Source organism: Musca autumnalis, unplaced genomic scaffold, assembly GCF_047663935.1.
Source record: "Musca autumnalis isolate F117 unplaced genomic scaffold, ASM4766393v1 scaffold_2, whole genome shotgun sequence".
NCBI lineage: Eukaryota > Metazoa > Arthropoda > Insecta > Diptera > Muscidae > Musca > Musca autumnalis.
Genome location: NW_027411755.1, coordinates 236,228,515 through 236,245,326, shown reverse-complemented (window position 1 = coordinate 236,245,326; position 16,812 = coordinate 236,228,515). Strand labels below are relative to the sequence as shown.

The window sequence follows — 16,812 nt, the reverse complement described above, 5'->3', positions numbered from 1 at the left end:
GCATATTCATGCTCTGGGACACAATTTGCATTGAAAATCAATTGTCTTTTGTCAAATTTCCATGTTTAAGAAAATAAAAAAGGAAAACAAATCAGAAATTTTCGCGTTTCATTCAAATAAGTAGTGGTCTTTCTCGAGTAGAATAGCAGCTAATCGTTTTTCGCGCCTTCTATCAAATCTATTTTTAAAATTTTTATTTTCACAAGCATTTCATTACCCACCATACCAATTCTATCGAAAATAACATCTTCTTCAAATGTTCCTTTTGAGTTTTGCGACCTTTTTTTAATATTAAAAGGACTCAAAAATATCGCGAATAAATTTAATTTATTTTTGCATTATTGTGGTGAAAAGGTCAATGGTAGAAAGTATATTTGTTTCGCATATTTTGGGGAACTTTTGTAAAACTTTATGAAATGGTCTGCTGGGTACAAACAAACAATCCAAACAGCTGTTTCATAAATGCAGAAACTATCGTCTGTCAGGGTAAAAAGTTAATTCAAATTAAGGAATTTTTAATGCAAATTAACGCAAAAATTCTGTCTAGGGTATAAGTCTTTACAATAAAAATTCTATTTTGGGTGGTTTTGTCATTGGAGCCTTCTAAGCTCTCTTCTACCTATTTATCTGTTGCTACAGTTTGGAATGACATATTTTTTTAAAGAAGGCATCTGAAAAAACAATAGCTGTGTTCCAGAACTAAAAAGTTTTTACAATTTTTACGAGTTTACACATTTAAACAAAAATGGCACTGAATGACGCTTTCTTTTAAAGCTTTTTACTTGACAAATTTGACCGTGTAAAAAATAGTAACAAGGATGCCGGCGTCTGATTGGCTAGTACGCCGACTTTGACATTTGTTCCAGCTTTTTTGACGTTTTTTCCAATTTTGCGTTCCCGAAATTTTTGAAAAAAAACTTTTGTGTGACAAAATTTTTTCCCTCATTCTCTCTTTTACGAGTTTTACTATTAAAATGTACGGGAACAATGCAAATAATTTTAAGAATATTGAAATAAAGAGGATACGTTTAAAAGAAAACGGAGTATCATTATAACGAAGATCGTTAAGAATTATTTTTTTCCGATATTGTAAATGATGTGCATGAAATCAAATCTACCAGATAATTTATACCCAGGGCCATGGGAGCGACGCTTCTTCATATAGGTTCATGTCTAATCTAGCTCCAACATTATCAGCGAGAGGATAAACTGCCTACCAGCCAAGCCAAGCTGTTCAAAACCGGAGGCGACACGCTGATAAGGTGCATGCATCAACTGCTAACTAGCACCATCTGGCAGGAAGAACGCGTACCCGACGATTGGAATCTGAGCATCATGCGTCTCGTCCACAAGAAGAGAGATACGAGTGTGTACTAAAACTACAGGGGCATAAATCTGCTCTCTTTTGCTTATAAGATAGTGTCAGGGATAATGTGCGAACGACTAAAGCCTATGGCCAACGAAATAATTGGGCCATACCAATGCGGATTTAGCCTGGCAAATCCACCATTGACCAGACATTTACCCTGCGACAAATCGAAGACCCAAAGGATGCAGATCGACACCTACCACCTTTTTGTCGATTATAAAGCCGCCTTCGACAGTCCGCTACTTTCAAAGGTATTCCAAGCCATGTCTGAATCTGGTATCACCGCAAAGCTCATTCGGATTTGAAAAATGACTCTAACTGACACAAGATCTTCAGTTAAAATAGGAAAGAACCTCTCCGAAGAGTGTTGTACCAAAAGAGGTTTCAGGCAAGGAGACAGCCTTTCGTGTGATCTCTTCAACATCCTTCTGGAAAAGGTTATACGAGAGGCAAACGTCAAAAGAAGTGGCACAATCTACACCAATCGCCACATGTTACTTGCTTACGCTGATGATATATACACCATGTGCCGATCAGTAAATGAAGTAACTGATGTCTTCAAGAAGAGCGTAGGAGGATCTGCTAAAGTTGGGTCTGGCAGTAAACGGAGAAAAGACAATGTTGATGCTATCGAATCGCAATGCGTCCATAGAACTCGGACCAACTGTGGAAGTTGGTTCCTATAATTTTGAGCTAGTTAAAGACATTGTCTACCCCGGCACCGTCAAAAACACAACAAACATCAGTTGTGAAATAAGAAGAAGAATAGTACTGGCCAACAGATGCTACTTCCTACTACACTACATTCAAGTCGTGCGCACACGCCACAGCTATCTGCGACAAACTGAAAAACAGGAACAGATCCTCAAATCCCTAACCGGCAGCACTTGGGGTGCAGATAAAGAAACCTTGTTGACCACATAAAACGCGATAGGTCGGTCTGTGGTAAGCTATGCGACTCCAGTTTTGTCCCCAAGATTATGTGATACGAATTGGAAAAAGATTCAAACCTGTCAACAGGGTGCCTCCTCAAGTCTTCGGTGGACCCTCTACATGAGGAAGCAAAAATTCTTCCAGTAAAGCAACACAATGAGATGCTTTCGTTGCGGTATTTGCTTGGGCGTTACCGTGAGAGCCATCCCAATCACCATCTGGTGGCTATGCCCGACACATTCAGGCACATCAGGAAGGATATACACGCTCTAGAGGGAGAGGTCCAACGATACAGAAGAGAACCCCTAGATCCCCTAATGTATGGTTCCGAAGGTTGAGAAGCTTGGCAGATAGGCAGTGTTTGGAGTGTTTGGTGTGATTCTTCGAAAGATCTACGGGCCAATATGCGTTGAAGGTGAATATCGACATCGTATGAACCACGAGCTGTATCAGCATAGTTTAATGTATCGACATACAACAATTGCTTTGGCTAGACCATGTCATAAGAATGAGCGATGATAAAACCGGTAAAAAGTCGTATAAATACGGGCCGCATGATGGTACATGCAGAACTGTAAGGCCAAGGCTTCGATGGAGTAAACAAGTGGAAGACGAGATCGAGAAGCGCTGCATTTCAAATTGGAGAAATAAGGAAACAAATAGAGAGGAATGGAAATATTTTCTTAGTTTGGCCTACAGGACAAATGTTCTACAGAGAGCCAATTAAGTAAGTAAAGAATCACGGACATTTTACACTGCATATCTGATGGGCATAATTTTTGTTCCTATTAAAATTGACCAGACGGCCTTCGCCTTGGCCGCGTATTTGAAGGACAAATCCGGTGCGGTATTTATTATTAGCTTTGTTCTAGAACTAAAAAGTTTTTACAACTTTTACACATTATACCCAAAAAACCGTTCCCGTACACAAAAAAGTTGTAAAATGTTCACTTCTCTTTAAACAAGAATGGCGCTGAATGGCGATATCTTTAAAAACTTTTTATTCGACAAATTTGAGCGTATAAAAAATAGTAACATGGTTGCCGGCGTCTGATTGGCTGATACGCCGACTTTGACATTTGTGCCAGTTTTTTTTGACGTAGGAGAAGAAATGCTTGGGGGGGGGGGGGGGCTGAAAACCTCGGTAAAATGTTCTCTCTAGCGTTTAAGCTGATCTTTCGGATCTGTGAGTAATACTCCATCTCTATCTTTGATAGGTACAGCCATGTTCACTTTATTTCCAATCATGCGGTTTGTACAGTTATAGAGCAATTTTGAATTTCCTATAGTTGCAGCGGTTTCAGCTTCTTCTGCAATTGATTCAATCCATTTGCGTTTATCGCGTCTGCATAACCGTTTAACACTGGTATCAATTAAGGTGTATGCTTGCCTGGCTCTTCGAACGTCGCTCCGCGTTTTGGCATTGTTGGCCTTCCTCCTCTCGTCAATTTTCGCCCACGTTTCGCCGGAAATCCATTTTTTACAAGATTTTGGCAATTTGCCCAAAACTATTTCGCTGGTGGAAATTAAAGCAGCCTTAATTCTCTCCCATTGCACGTCGATTGGAATATCTCGGGAAACATTTTCAGTTTCAGTTTCTACATTGGAGTAGAAAGCATTGCTTATTTGAGGGCTCTTGAGCTTCCCAATGTTAAACTTGCGTGATCTTATTGTTCCAGGATCATTTGCCCGTACAACTCTTAGTTTCAGCTCTGCAATGACAAGGTAGTGATCTGATGAGATGTCAGCACTACGTTTGTTTCTGACATTCATTATGCTTCGCCTCCACAAGCAATTAATACAAAAATGGTCGATTTGGTTCTTTGTTGATCCATCTGGTGAAACCCATGTTATTTTATGTGCGGTCTTATGCGGAAATAATGTGCCGCCAATGACAAGATTGTTAGTTCCGCAAAACACCTTTAGAAGCTCGCCGTTTTCATTCGCTGTTCCCAAGCCATTGGTTCCCATCACATTTTCAAAATCTGTGTTGACACAGCCTACTTTGGCATTCATGTCGCCCATAACGGGCGACGGGGATACGCTGAAATACTCCCGCTAAGCTACTATAAAACATCTCTTTTTCGATTGCTTCTGCCGCTTCCGTTGGCGCATAGCACTGGATGATTGACACGTTTCGCACCTTGCATTTGAATCTAGCAGTTATTATACGCTCGCTAATGGGCTCCCAACGCATCAGGGATTTTCTCGCCACCGAGCTTAGAAGAAAAGCTACACCATTCGTGTGGGCGCGTTTTCTCCTCGCATTCCGGAGAATATAAGAGATTTTCCACTGTTTAGTATATGCTCGTCGAAATTATTCCATCTTGCTACAGATATACCCAGGATACTAAGACGTAGGCGGTCGAATTCTCTTTCTAGACTTTATTTCAAACTGGTAAGCTAGCCCATTACCAGTTTGAAATAAAGTCTTGACGTTCCAGAATCCAATTCGTGTCCGCTGTTTCATTCCGAAAGTCGTTGCCTTATATCGATCAGTAATTATTCTTTCATTTCTTACAGTTTCAGTAACAATTTAATCTCGTCGCAGTAGGTCGTTAACCTCAGGTCCAAAGCCTGTTTGATAGGCCTGCTATCTGTGGTGTACATGCACACCAGAGTTGTGTGTTGGCCGCCCCTAAAATGGGAAAAAACAGACACCAGTTGTAGCCGCTCCACTGGAATACCGACGCTACGTTGTGAACTGTTCTTAGCTTCAGTGGTGACCTTCAACCTTACCGACATGGAAGGCCCTGCCAGTAGCTACACTACCGCCGGCATCGCTTTTAGGTTCATTGCACTTACTAGGCCCCCTCATCGCGTCGAGGTGACAGTCCCTCGAGAGACGGCACATGAACCATCAATTCCATGTTTTGCCCGGTAAAACTGGCGCTGGTTTGAATCGATGTGTGAGAGCTCGTGTTGTGATGATGCAGAATGATTCGTCTTCTCTTGCTTGTTTTACGAATTTCCAGGAGACGTAGCAAATTGTAGTGTACCACCCAGAATTAACAGTTCTACATTTCTCAAGCCATATATGCTTCGAAGTGATTCATACGTGAACAACTTTCGTTATATTTAGCTCGCTTTCGAAGACCTAAACTGTTGATGCCTGTTTTGTTTCGGGCTCCTAAGCAAAGATAAAAGATTCGACGTCTGTGAAAAACTTATAAAAGTCGTTTGAAGCACCGCGATGGTTTTTATTCACAATTTCTTTGCACCAATCCGCAACAGCCTTTTTGAGCGATTGTTCAATTTTGCTGGATCTAACAAAAAAAATCGATTTTTTTTGGGCCAGGTGTTCATGCAATATCAAATGTTAGTTGGTAGAAGAAATGCGCAATAATGTCTCTATGTGACGGTATATATCATGGCAATCTTGCATTATGCACGACTTAACATTTTTCTGGCACAACGCCCGTTTTTGGACGACCCTCACGACTTTCGTTTTGGAGAGTATCGGCCACGATTGAATTCATTAAACGAGTTTTTCATACGACATACAAAGATTTAATTTGATCGATTGGCATGATTATCCACGTCGAAAATTGTGAAAAATTATCAGACGAAAATTTTCACAAGTTAATTCCAGTTTTTTGCAAAGTGATTTTTTTGTTCAAGTCACTGAAAACAACACAACACAAGGTCGTATGACAAACTGCCCTGAGTACGTTTAGGCTAAAAACTGTCAAACTTTCCTCAAAAACATTTCAAGTGGCGTCCGCGGTGTTGCCTAGGCCAGATAGTTTTCGTGCAGCCCCCGTAGTAGTTTGTTAGAGATGTTTGCGGTATTCGCAAATCGTGCTAAAGTGGTATTGTAGATCTTGTACATGTTGTTAATATTGTAGATCTACAACTGTTTACAATACCACAACAGCGAAATACATGAAAGTTTTATTTACCACAGGGTTGTTAATTTATTCGACATAAAAGTATTGTAAACATTTCATAGTACTTTTACATGGCACAATTACCCTGGTAGTGGAATGGTAAAATTTTGAATATGTTATGTCAAAACTTTCTTTATGTCGTTGGGGAAATTACAACAAAAATAATTTTTTGTAAAGGGATTTGACTTTTCATATTCGATCAGCTGGTGTAATACCACTACCTGGTTAATTGTGCCATGGTACTTTTACAAGTGTGTGGAACAGCTGATTGTCACTTCGTTGTGATTTTTATTTTATGTCGGAGTTTTGTTTTGTGGTAGAAAAAATGGGAAAAATAAAAAGAATACAAGAAAAGAGGCCAAGAAAAAACAATTTTTTTTATGAAAAAGTGTAATAAAACTGAAGCTAAAAGATAGCCTGACGATGATGTTAAGATGTTTTGGTTTGTGAACAATATTTACAAAAAAGACGTTCACACTTCGATGTAAAAACCCTAGTATGTACGTATGTATGTATACAAGAGTTGTAAATCTACCACCATGAGTGATTATCGCTAATATTTAACTGCTTGGTGGTATACAGTTCTTTGTATGGGTGAATATTGCGAAAATACTTGTTTTGGGGGTCAAAAAACGGCAAAGTGAGAAAACGAGTTGAAATAAATATTTTTCGGCTTATACTGTTTTATAAGAAAATTTTGTGCACGTGTATTTATGGATTTTAAAGATTTTTTCAACCCAAGGGAATGAAATAGTCCCACGTAAATTATATTTAAATATTAAATTTTGTTACATTCAATTGTCCTTTCTTTGTTTTAATTAACTACAGCCTTGATTTTGAAATCGGTCATATTCACAGTGGTGTCTTCTTCTTTTCCGCTTAAACTCCTTGAGGAGCATAGGGCCTCTACAAACATTTTCAGGATGATCTGCCATTCGCTATTGCTTTTATTTCACTCCATGATTTTCCGGCCGATTCTAACTCCTCCATAAGACTTCTTTTACAGGAGTTTTTAGGTCTTCCTTTTTTCCTGCTACCTTGAGGATTCCAATTTAGGTCTTGACGACATAGTTTATCGTTATTTTTTCTCAATGTATGCCCTATCCATTTCCTTTTTTTTATGATTATTGTTATTACATCGGTATTGCACCTTTGGTAGAGTTCGGAATTTCTTATAACATTTGGTCACCATATTTCCATTATGTATCGAAGACATCGATTTTTAAATGACTGTAGCTTTGAGTTTAATGCTGCTGTTGTCAGTCTAAATTCGCACCCATAAAGTAGTACGGATAAAACGTTCGATTTGAATATACATATTTATTTTTGTATTCGTCGATATTATTGTAGAGTTCCAAATGGCTCGCTGTTGATTGAAAGCTCAATTTGCTTTGCCAATTCTGTTTGCGATGTCGGCTTCTGATCCACCTTCAATTGCAATAATACTTCCAAGATAAACGAATTTCTCTACGAATTCGATCGGTTTTTCTCCAATAAAGGAAGGATTTGAGTTAGTGGATTTTGCCTTTATTGCTTTGGTTTTATTTATACTGATCTTAGGTCCTGCACTAGTTGACTGTGTTATTAAGTCATTAATCTTCGACTTTAATAATTATCATAGATTGAATAATCTCAAATTTACATTAATTATACCCACGGTAATGATGGAAATGTGATTATTTTTGGATTTAAATGTGGAAATTTTGATTTTATGTATATACAGGTTCAATGTGTTTAGCCAGGATATTGCGTCTGTTGAAAGGGACTGTACTTCCGGAATATTTCCTGGAAAAGATAGCACAAAGGTTTTCTGGATTTCAACCTGGATTCATATGCTATTGATAGATCTAGATTGAGGGGGATACTGGTATTACCATCAATTTGGAAATTTAAATATAAATAACGAAAAAATACTCCGCATGGGAATGTAAAAATTTCAGGAACATGCACAAAAAGCACTAAGCACCTCTGTCGATTATCTTTAGAACTAACGGGAATTGGCCCATGGGAATGACAAAAAATAGTGACACGATTAAAATGTTTCAAAATCATAATGTACGAAATTAAAATAGACTTTGTTCATCCTTCTAGAATAACTCGGCCTACCTTATTTATATAATATATTTTGAAATATTAGTGAATATCAGTGTTTTTTGAGCACAAAACGACTGGGGACACGCCACGGTAATGATAATTTGCAAGTTGCGACCAATTTTTTCATATAGATATGTAGAATATTTTATTTTGATTTTCGAGCCTCTTTTAACGACATCTTGTTTTACATATTCCGTTTCTAAGAATTTAAATTTCTTCAATATTTTCAACCCTAAATGCGTCGGTGGGTGACGTAGGTGATGGAATATACCAAGGAACGGTCCTGACCGGCTTTAACATGGCCCAGGATTTATCTTGGTCCCTCTTTCATCTCAAGTGGACACTGACCTCCCCGTGGTGTCACCTGGGGAACTGCCTTTAAAACCCGTTAAAGGTAGTGAGCTAACATGTGCCGCGCGTTCACCCATAAGAACGTTAAAAACTTGGGTTAGGGCGTCGGGTTAGTAACCCTCTTCTAGAAAATACAGCCTACTATGAAAAAACAATTGAAAAGAAAAACAAACCCCTTTAAAGTGGTGGCACCCTGCGAATGTTTTAAGGCCCATGATCTACGAATCTGCATCTGAAATGTTCGCACTCTTTACTAAGAAGGGGCAGTTTACGCATTGGCAGATGTACTTGAAAAGTACAAGGCCGACATTACTGACATACAGGAAATACATGAAACGGGAAAGGCGTCACAACGACACCTAAAGGTGACGCACTGTATTGTAGCTGCCATGACACAAAGCATGAGTTTGGTTGCGGATTTGTAGTTGGTCAGAGGTTAAAACATCTGGTCTGCAGCTTCACCCCAGTGAAAGACTCGCTGCAATTCGATTAAAAGCAAAATTCTTTAACATCAGCTTTATTTGCGCTCATGTTCCCACTGAAGACAAGGACGAACAGACCAAAGATATATTTTACGAGCGCTTAGAAGAAACTTATGACCGTTGCGCTGCCCATGACATTAAAATTATACTAGGCGATTTTAATGCAAAAATTGGAAATGAGAATATCTTTGGCCCAACAGTCGGCAAATTCAGTCTCCACAGTGAAACATCTGACAATGGTATGAGGCTGATAGACTTTGCTGCAAGCAAGAAACATGGTAGTTGGCAGTACCAGATTTAAGCATCTCGATATTCATAAGGGCACCTGGTTGTCGCCAGATCAAATAACAAGAAATCAAATTGATCACGTTGTGATAGATGGAAGACATGCATCAAGCGTGTTGGATGTACGATCGTTCCGAGGTGCAAACATAGAGTCGGACCACTACCTTGTTGCAGCAAAGGTACGTACCAGATTAAACGTAGCAAACAAAGTGCGAACAGACACAACACGGAAGTTGGACATCGGTAAACTGCAATCACAACAGATAGCCACAGCATATTCCACTCAACTGGCCCAACTGCTTAATCAAAGCACTCCTCATCCCGATAACATATCAGGACAATGGCAAAACATTGCCCATTTCATGCAAACAGCCGCAAAATCCATACTTGGATACCAGAGACCTCCACCAAGGAATCCATGGTATGACCAGGAGTGTCGTGCTGCTACCGAAGAGAAAAATGCGGCATATAGGGCTACTTTACAATCAGTAGCAAAGCGTAGCGCACGAGAGAGGTATCGGGAGAAAAGGTGAGAAGAGAAACAGGAAAAAGAGAGAAATGGAAAAGCGGGAGTGTGAACAAATCGAGATGTACAGGAGGCAGAATGAAGTCCGAAAATTCTACCAACGAGTGAAACATCAAACTGATGGCTGTGGAACTGGCACATCATCCTGTAGAGACCAGCAAGGTTATCTGGTAACGGATACAGATAGTGTGCTAAGGATATGGAAAGAGCATTTTTCCAAACTGTTGGTATCCAATAGTAGCGAAGTCGACGAAGATACCACAGATCCAATCCCAGAAGATGGTATTGAATGCATACCACCCGGCCAAGATGACGGCAATAAACCGGCTAAAGAATAATAAGGCAGCAGAGCTGATGGCCTACCAGCCGAGATGTTTAAAACCGGAGGCGACACGCTGATAAGGTGTATGCATCAGCTAGTTAGCTCCATCTGGCAGGAATAACGCGTACCCGACGATTGGAACCGGAGCATCCTGTGTCCCGCCCATAAGAAAGGAGATAAGACTTTATGCTAAAACTATAGCGGTATAAGTCTTCTCCCTATCGTCTACAAGATAGTGTCAGGGATATTGTGCGAACGACTAAAGCCCATGGTCAACGAAATAATCGGACCATAATAATGCGGCTTTAGACCTGGCAAGCTCACCATTGACCAGATCTTTAACATGCGGCATATCCTGGAGAAGACCCAAGAGATGCAGATCGACACCTACCACCTTTTGTCGATTATACAGCAGCCTTCGACAGCCCGCTACGTTCAAAAGTATTCCAAGCCATGTCTGAATTTGGTATCCACGCAAAGCTCTTTCGGCTTTGTAAAATGACTCTAACTGACACAAGATCTTCAGTTAAAATAGGAAAGACTATGTAAGAGAAACTAATTGTAAGTAAAACTTTAAACTAAGAAATTCGAAATATGATTTGGAACTAAAATGAATGTTTCGTCTTAGGATTTTCAATAAAGACTCCTGATGAAGTTGGAATCAAACCAACGAAACGTAGAGTAAAAAAAGAAATTAGTTTTATTTATCTCATGTACATCTGACCGAAACAGCCCGGTATACAAATATACACATCAAAGGAAAGAACCTCTCCGAAGAGTTTTGTACAAAAAAGAGGTTTCAGGCAAGGAGACAGCTTTTCGTGTGATCTCTTCAACATCCTACTAGAAAAGGTTATACGAGAGGCAAACGTCAAAAGAAGTGACACAATCTACACCAATAGTCACATATTACTTGCTTATGCTGATGATATAGACATCATGGGACGATCAGTAAAAGAAGTAACCGATACCTTTATGAAGGTCGAAGGAGAATCTGCTAAAGGGGGTCCGGCGTTAAACGGCGAGAAGACCAAGCCGATGGTGTCAACGCGCAATGTAGATATGGGCAATATAGTCCCTGGAGCGGATCGATCTTTCTAGTTCCTTTTGCCAAAAGGAACTAGTTCCTTAATATAGTTCCATAGTTCCAAATAGTTCCGTGAGCGATATAGTTCAATTAATCTTTCTCTTTAATTGTTCTTTCTATTTCCTTCGTTCCGAGACCGATATAGTTCAATGAATCTTTCTCATTCCTCTTTCTTTTTATTTTCTTCATTCCAAATAGTTCCCAGAGTGAAGTACTTTAACGAAACGTTTTCTTTTTGTTTTCATCTTTTGGTGGATGAATTGACAAAAAAATAAATAAATTGCATCGATGTAACGAGGATGTGATTTACGTTTATTTAACAAGGTGGCCGAATCTGAATGATGAAGGAACCGAACGTGAAAGATCAAAGTGATTGTGGAATTAAATAAAGAAAATGAATTATATAAATGAAAGGAATTATATGCACGGCTGGAACTATATGAACTAAAGAAACTACATATATAAATGAAAGAGCCGGATATAGTTCCTTGTCCGGAATAGTTCCTTGGAACTAGTTCGTTCCGGAAATACACAACTCTAGCGCAATGCGTCCATTGAGATCGGACCAACTGTTGAAGTTGGTTCCAATAATTTTGAGGTAGTAAAAGACTTCGTATACCTCGGCACTGCCGTAAACGCAACCAACGACATCAGTTGTGAAATAAAAAGAAGAATTGTATTGGCCAACAGATGCTACTTTTTCTTAAGTAAGCACTTCAAAAACAAAGCCACATCTTGTCAAACAAAAATAACGCTCTACAAAACAGTGATACTACCCGTGCTGATGTATTGCTCCGAAGCCTGGGTACTTGCGCAGACATGGTAGTGCTTGGTGTGTTTGAGAGAAAAATTCTTCGAAAGATCTACGGACCAATCTGCGTTGACGGTGAATATCGAAGTCGTATGAACAACGAGCTGTATCTGCTATACAACGACATCAATATTGTTAAACGTATCGAGATGCAGCTATTGCGTTGGTTTGGCCATAAAATAAGAATGAGCGATGAAGGACCCCGTTAAAAATGCGTATAAATTCGAACCACATGGCGGTGCACGCAGAATTGGCAGGCCAAAGAATAGATGGCGCAAAACAAGTGGATGAAGAGATGACAAGGCGCGGTATTCCAGAAAGCGAAGCACTAAACAAAGAGAATTGGAGATCTTTTCTTAGTTCGGTCTATGGAACAAATGTTCTGTAATGGGCCAGCTAAGTAAGTAAGTAAATGCGTCGGTACACCCGTATATACCATAAATTATTCGAGAGTAAATAACACTGTTTGGTAGATCATCATCATTTGTAACATAAGATGGTTCAATTATCACATCTAATACCTCTCCAGTTTGCATTTCCATATCATTAGTAAAATACTTCATCTATCTGATCTTCATCCTTAGTAAGTCCCAGTCCACACTAGAACTATTTCAGTGAAATAATTTCATGATATTATGCGTTCTTAGATCGAGTTCCATACTAAAGTAATTTTATGATTTTGCTATAGTGGGGAACTCGACCTAAGAACGCCTAATTTCATCAAATTATTTCATTGAAATCACTCTAGCATATTCTAAAGATACAATTGGTCTGTTCCTTTACTTCTGAAAATGTTAAAACCGGAAAAAGTAGCAAAAGTTGTAAACGGCTCCCATATGAATTATATGGTGTCTGAAGTAAAGGAACGCTTTTCGAGTAAAAAGTGGTAAAACTTGAAGATTCTTGAACGTAAAGGAACAGAGCTAATACTATAATAACATTTGGTACATATTGTATTTGTTGGGGTAAGTGTAAATATCTTATTTGCGTGGTTAAGTGGGGTGTTGGTTGTGCGTGTTGGAAATTTTGCAGGGTTAACCTTCTTAATGAGGATTTATTTTGAGTTGACATTTGAAACCCAGTAGGTTGATTTTTTTTTTAAATCCCTTTATATGTAAACGCACTATTTACCGTTTATTATTATATTTATAGTTTAATAGTTTATGTAGAATATAACACGGACGTTCCTTTCCGATATTTTCGAAAATTGCACTTGCACTTTATATTTTTAAAGATTACTTTGTGAATTATTGTATTAATAATATTTTGTTTTGATTATTGCATTCACTCTTCTTTTTCAGTATTTCTTTGTTAACTTTTTGTTGTTTTTATGATAAGAATTTTTGTTTACAGAATTCAGACACTTTTTGAACTTTTATTTAAAAATAATTTATTTATTTTAATATGTAAATTTAAAGACGCAATGAACATGACCACGACACCACAAAATATGTCTTGACCACAAACAAACAAAAATTAAATTGTTTTCAATTGGGATTTGCCAATTAGTAACCGAATGGCTGAAGTACTGACTGGCTGACTTTCTTGTGACATTTATGAAGATATCAACAATACAAATTTCAAGTGTACAGACCCCGTTAATGTTGTTACTGATAATCGGACAATGAAACAAACATTGGCCCAAATCCCCGATAGCCAGCCAATAATGCAACAAAATTAGAAATTGAAACATTAACAATGAAAATAAGATTTGATTGGTTGGTACCCGACGATGGCTTATCTGAACACACCACACAAACCCCGCGGAAATCGTGACCGTCCGTTGTAAATCGAAATTAAAGGAAATTTAGCGCAACTCAAGTATCTCAGACGACTTCAAAATGGAAACTAAATTGAAAAATTACACTCATGTTGTTGTGTTGTGGCCATTCATTCAGCCAGATACTCAACTCAAAAATTGCGTTTGAGTAGAAAATGCAAGTTGAATCGGCAATTACGATCATTGTTGGACAGCCAACGAAATAAATTCTAAATTGTGGGAATACTCAACTCAAATTAACAGGTCCCGCTATAAATGTTTAAATTTAAATCTACGCAAATTATTACTGGTTATTTATGTGATTTTATTTTGCATTTCAAAAGAATTTTGCAAATTTTGGGTTAGTTGTTTGAAACTTGTTGCAATGCAACTAAGATTTCTTGTTTTTTGGAAAGTGGTACAATAAAAAATCTTTATCATACGTATGTACATAACTGTGTAGCTACAAGTAGGAAATACCGATTTATTGACAGTGATGTCAACATAGCGCTTTTTTATCGATTTTAGAATTAAATTCTTTCGATATTAAGTGACTATGGGAAATAATCATTATGGGTCCTCCAAACTTAAACTTCATGAAAAAAAACAAGTAAAAAAGTATCAGCCAGCTTTCTTCTTCTTTATTTGCATATTCGATCTCCGAATATAAGCGACCAATAGAATTATATATCATTGTTTGTTACAAATTTTCGTGATTTCCATAAAAGCTTCTCTATTTCTGGCTTCACTCAGTAGGATTGAGAGATTTCCAATGCCGGTCCATTTCAGAATATTGTCAATCCATGATGTTTCTTTCCGTCCTCTGGATGGCTTCCATTCTATCATTTCACCGATTATGGTTTGGAGCAGCTTGTACTTTCGGTTCCTCATTATATGACACTTTTCTTCTTTTTATTGTTGTAATTAGTACACTACTGAATTGGGTATCAAATGTGTCCATGGGATTTTTAGGATACGTCGATAAATCCACGTTTCAAAAGATTCCAGTTTCTTTATGTCAACGGCTTTTAACGTTCATACTTCTGAGGCGTACAGCAGCACCGACCAGACATAACTTTTAACAAATCGAATTTTTGTTTCAATGTTTATGTCATGACTGCATAAGACATTTTTGTATTTGAAAAATGTACCTCTCGCCATTTCTATTCTGCATCGTATTTCTTTTGTGTTATCCCAGTTTTCATTTATCTTGACGCCGAGATATTTAAAAGTCTTTACTGTCTATCTATATGTACATTATTTATTTGTTATTCGGTTGTTTCTTCGTTTCTGGACTTGGATATAACCATATATTTAGTTTTTGGGATGTTGATCCTTAACCCATACTTTTCGCTACAGATATTTAGACGAGTCAGAAGGAATTGTAATTCTGACAGGCTACATGCAATTAACGTGGTATCATTTGCATATCTAATGTTGTTGACGAATAATCCACCAATATATTTATATGGCTTTACGAACGTTAGAGACTGATTCTTGAAAAATTCTTTCGGCGTAAATATTAAATAGTAATGGTGATAGTATGCAGCCCTGTCTAACTCCTCCCGATATTGCAATGGATTCTGTAAGTTCTCCATTAATGCCGACTTGTGCTGTTTGGTTTCAATATAGTTCCTTGATGCATTGTAGTTCCTTTCCTTTGATGCCAACAGAAATGAGGATTTCCACCATTTTGTCATGCTGTACGGTATCGAAGGCTTTTTCATAATCCACAAAACAGATGTATACGTCCTTTTGTACATTTCTACATTTCTGTATTAAAACTTGTATAGAGAGTAGGGCTTCTCTCGTGCCCATGCCTTCTTTAAATCCAAATTGCGATAGCCCCATGTATTCTTCACATTTTTTATATATTCTGGAATGTATAATTCTTAGAAATATTTTGAGAGCGTGGCTCATCAAACTTATTAGTCTGTAATCGGTACCAGCCAGCTTTGTCGTCAGTTAAATAGCTTCAGCCAATACTTACTTATTTGGCCCTCTACAGAACATTTGACCTATAAGATGAACTAGAAAAAGTCGAATCACGAAAAGAAAATGTACTTCGCTGTAGCGTATCTAGTGCAATCTGGCCAGTCCCTTCAAAACCAAGACCAGCTTCACTACTCTCAATGACGAAATCCGATCTAAGACTAACAGTTGGAATAATCACGAGACACTACAGGATAAAATTAATGACTGGCAAATGGGAATAAAATGACATTGCTGATTATTGTAGGCTGTGTGAAGATATAGAAGAGATAGAGACAATCGAGCACCTACTATGCCAAGTGAACGCACGATTCAATCTCTAACAGCCTTCTGCAAAATCGAACCGACAAGTCTGCTGTTCCTCGGCCTGGAATGGCTCCAACGTGAAAAATAACTTTGCAAATACCCACTCTACGTAAACCCACCTTAATAATTCTAATCTAATCTTCTAAATTTTAAATACTCTGTCTATCCACTACGACTATCCTTTCCATAAAAATTTCTCTCTTTCAGGATGAACACCAGAGATCTTCAATAAGCCACAGACAAAAGCGAGCCACTTTTGGTTCTTGAGCATTTAAATATGGAGTGTGTTCGCCACTCGAGTATTTTTACTACACAACAAAAAGCATTTGATGATTTTACGGCCGTTGTTTGAACATTAGAGAGTGAAATTAGTGTAAAACTAATTTTTTAAATACTCTGTCTATCCACTACGACTATCCTTTCAATAAAATTTTCTCTCTTTCAGGATGTATACCAGATACCTCTTGAGTATTGTAGGCTATGTGAAGATGAAGAAGAGATAGAGATAATCGAGCACCTACTATGCCGTGTGAACGCACGATTCAATCTCTAACAGCCTTCTGCAAAACCACACAACAAAAAGCATTTGATGATTTTACGACCGT

General features: G+C 38.1%; 2 protein-coding genes across 9 annotated transcripts in view; both read right to left on the bottom strand.

Annotated features, from left to right (window-relative positions):
• The window catches only part of LOC141395365 (ATP-binding cassette sub-family G member 4), a 34,852-nt gene extending 20,842 nt beyond the window's left edge, over nucleotides 1-14,010 (bottom strand). Inside the window, exons 1-2 of one of the 8 annotated variants that reach the window (XM_073971059.1) lie at nucleotides 13,877-13,985; nucleotides 13,282-13,522 (exon numbers count right to left, since the gene is read on the bottom strand). The gene's annotated coding sequence lies outside the window, so the exon portion shown is untranslated. Of the gene's footprint in view, nucleotides 1-13,189 lie in introns of all 8 variants that reach the window. The other 7 variants (XM_073971060.1, XM_073971061.1, XM_073971057.1 and 4 more) reach the window with 7 other exon arrangements.
• LOC141392543 (uncharacterized) lies at nucleotides 3,461-4,318 on the bottom strand. Its single transcript, XM_073965479.1, has one exon. The coding sequence runs from the start codon at nucleotides 4,316-4,318 to the stop codon at nucleotides 3,461-3,463; it is 858 nt and encodes a 285-aa protein (XP_073821580.1).
• Nucleotides 14,011-16,812: the final 2,802 nt, after the last annotated feature.

Bases quoted from the DNA above. Each gene is read 5' to 3' on its own strand.
- LOC141392543 (XM_073965479.1), bottom strand. From the start codon at position 4,318: ATGAATGCCAAAGTAGGCTGTGTCAACACAGATTTTGAAAATGTGATG.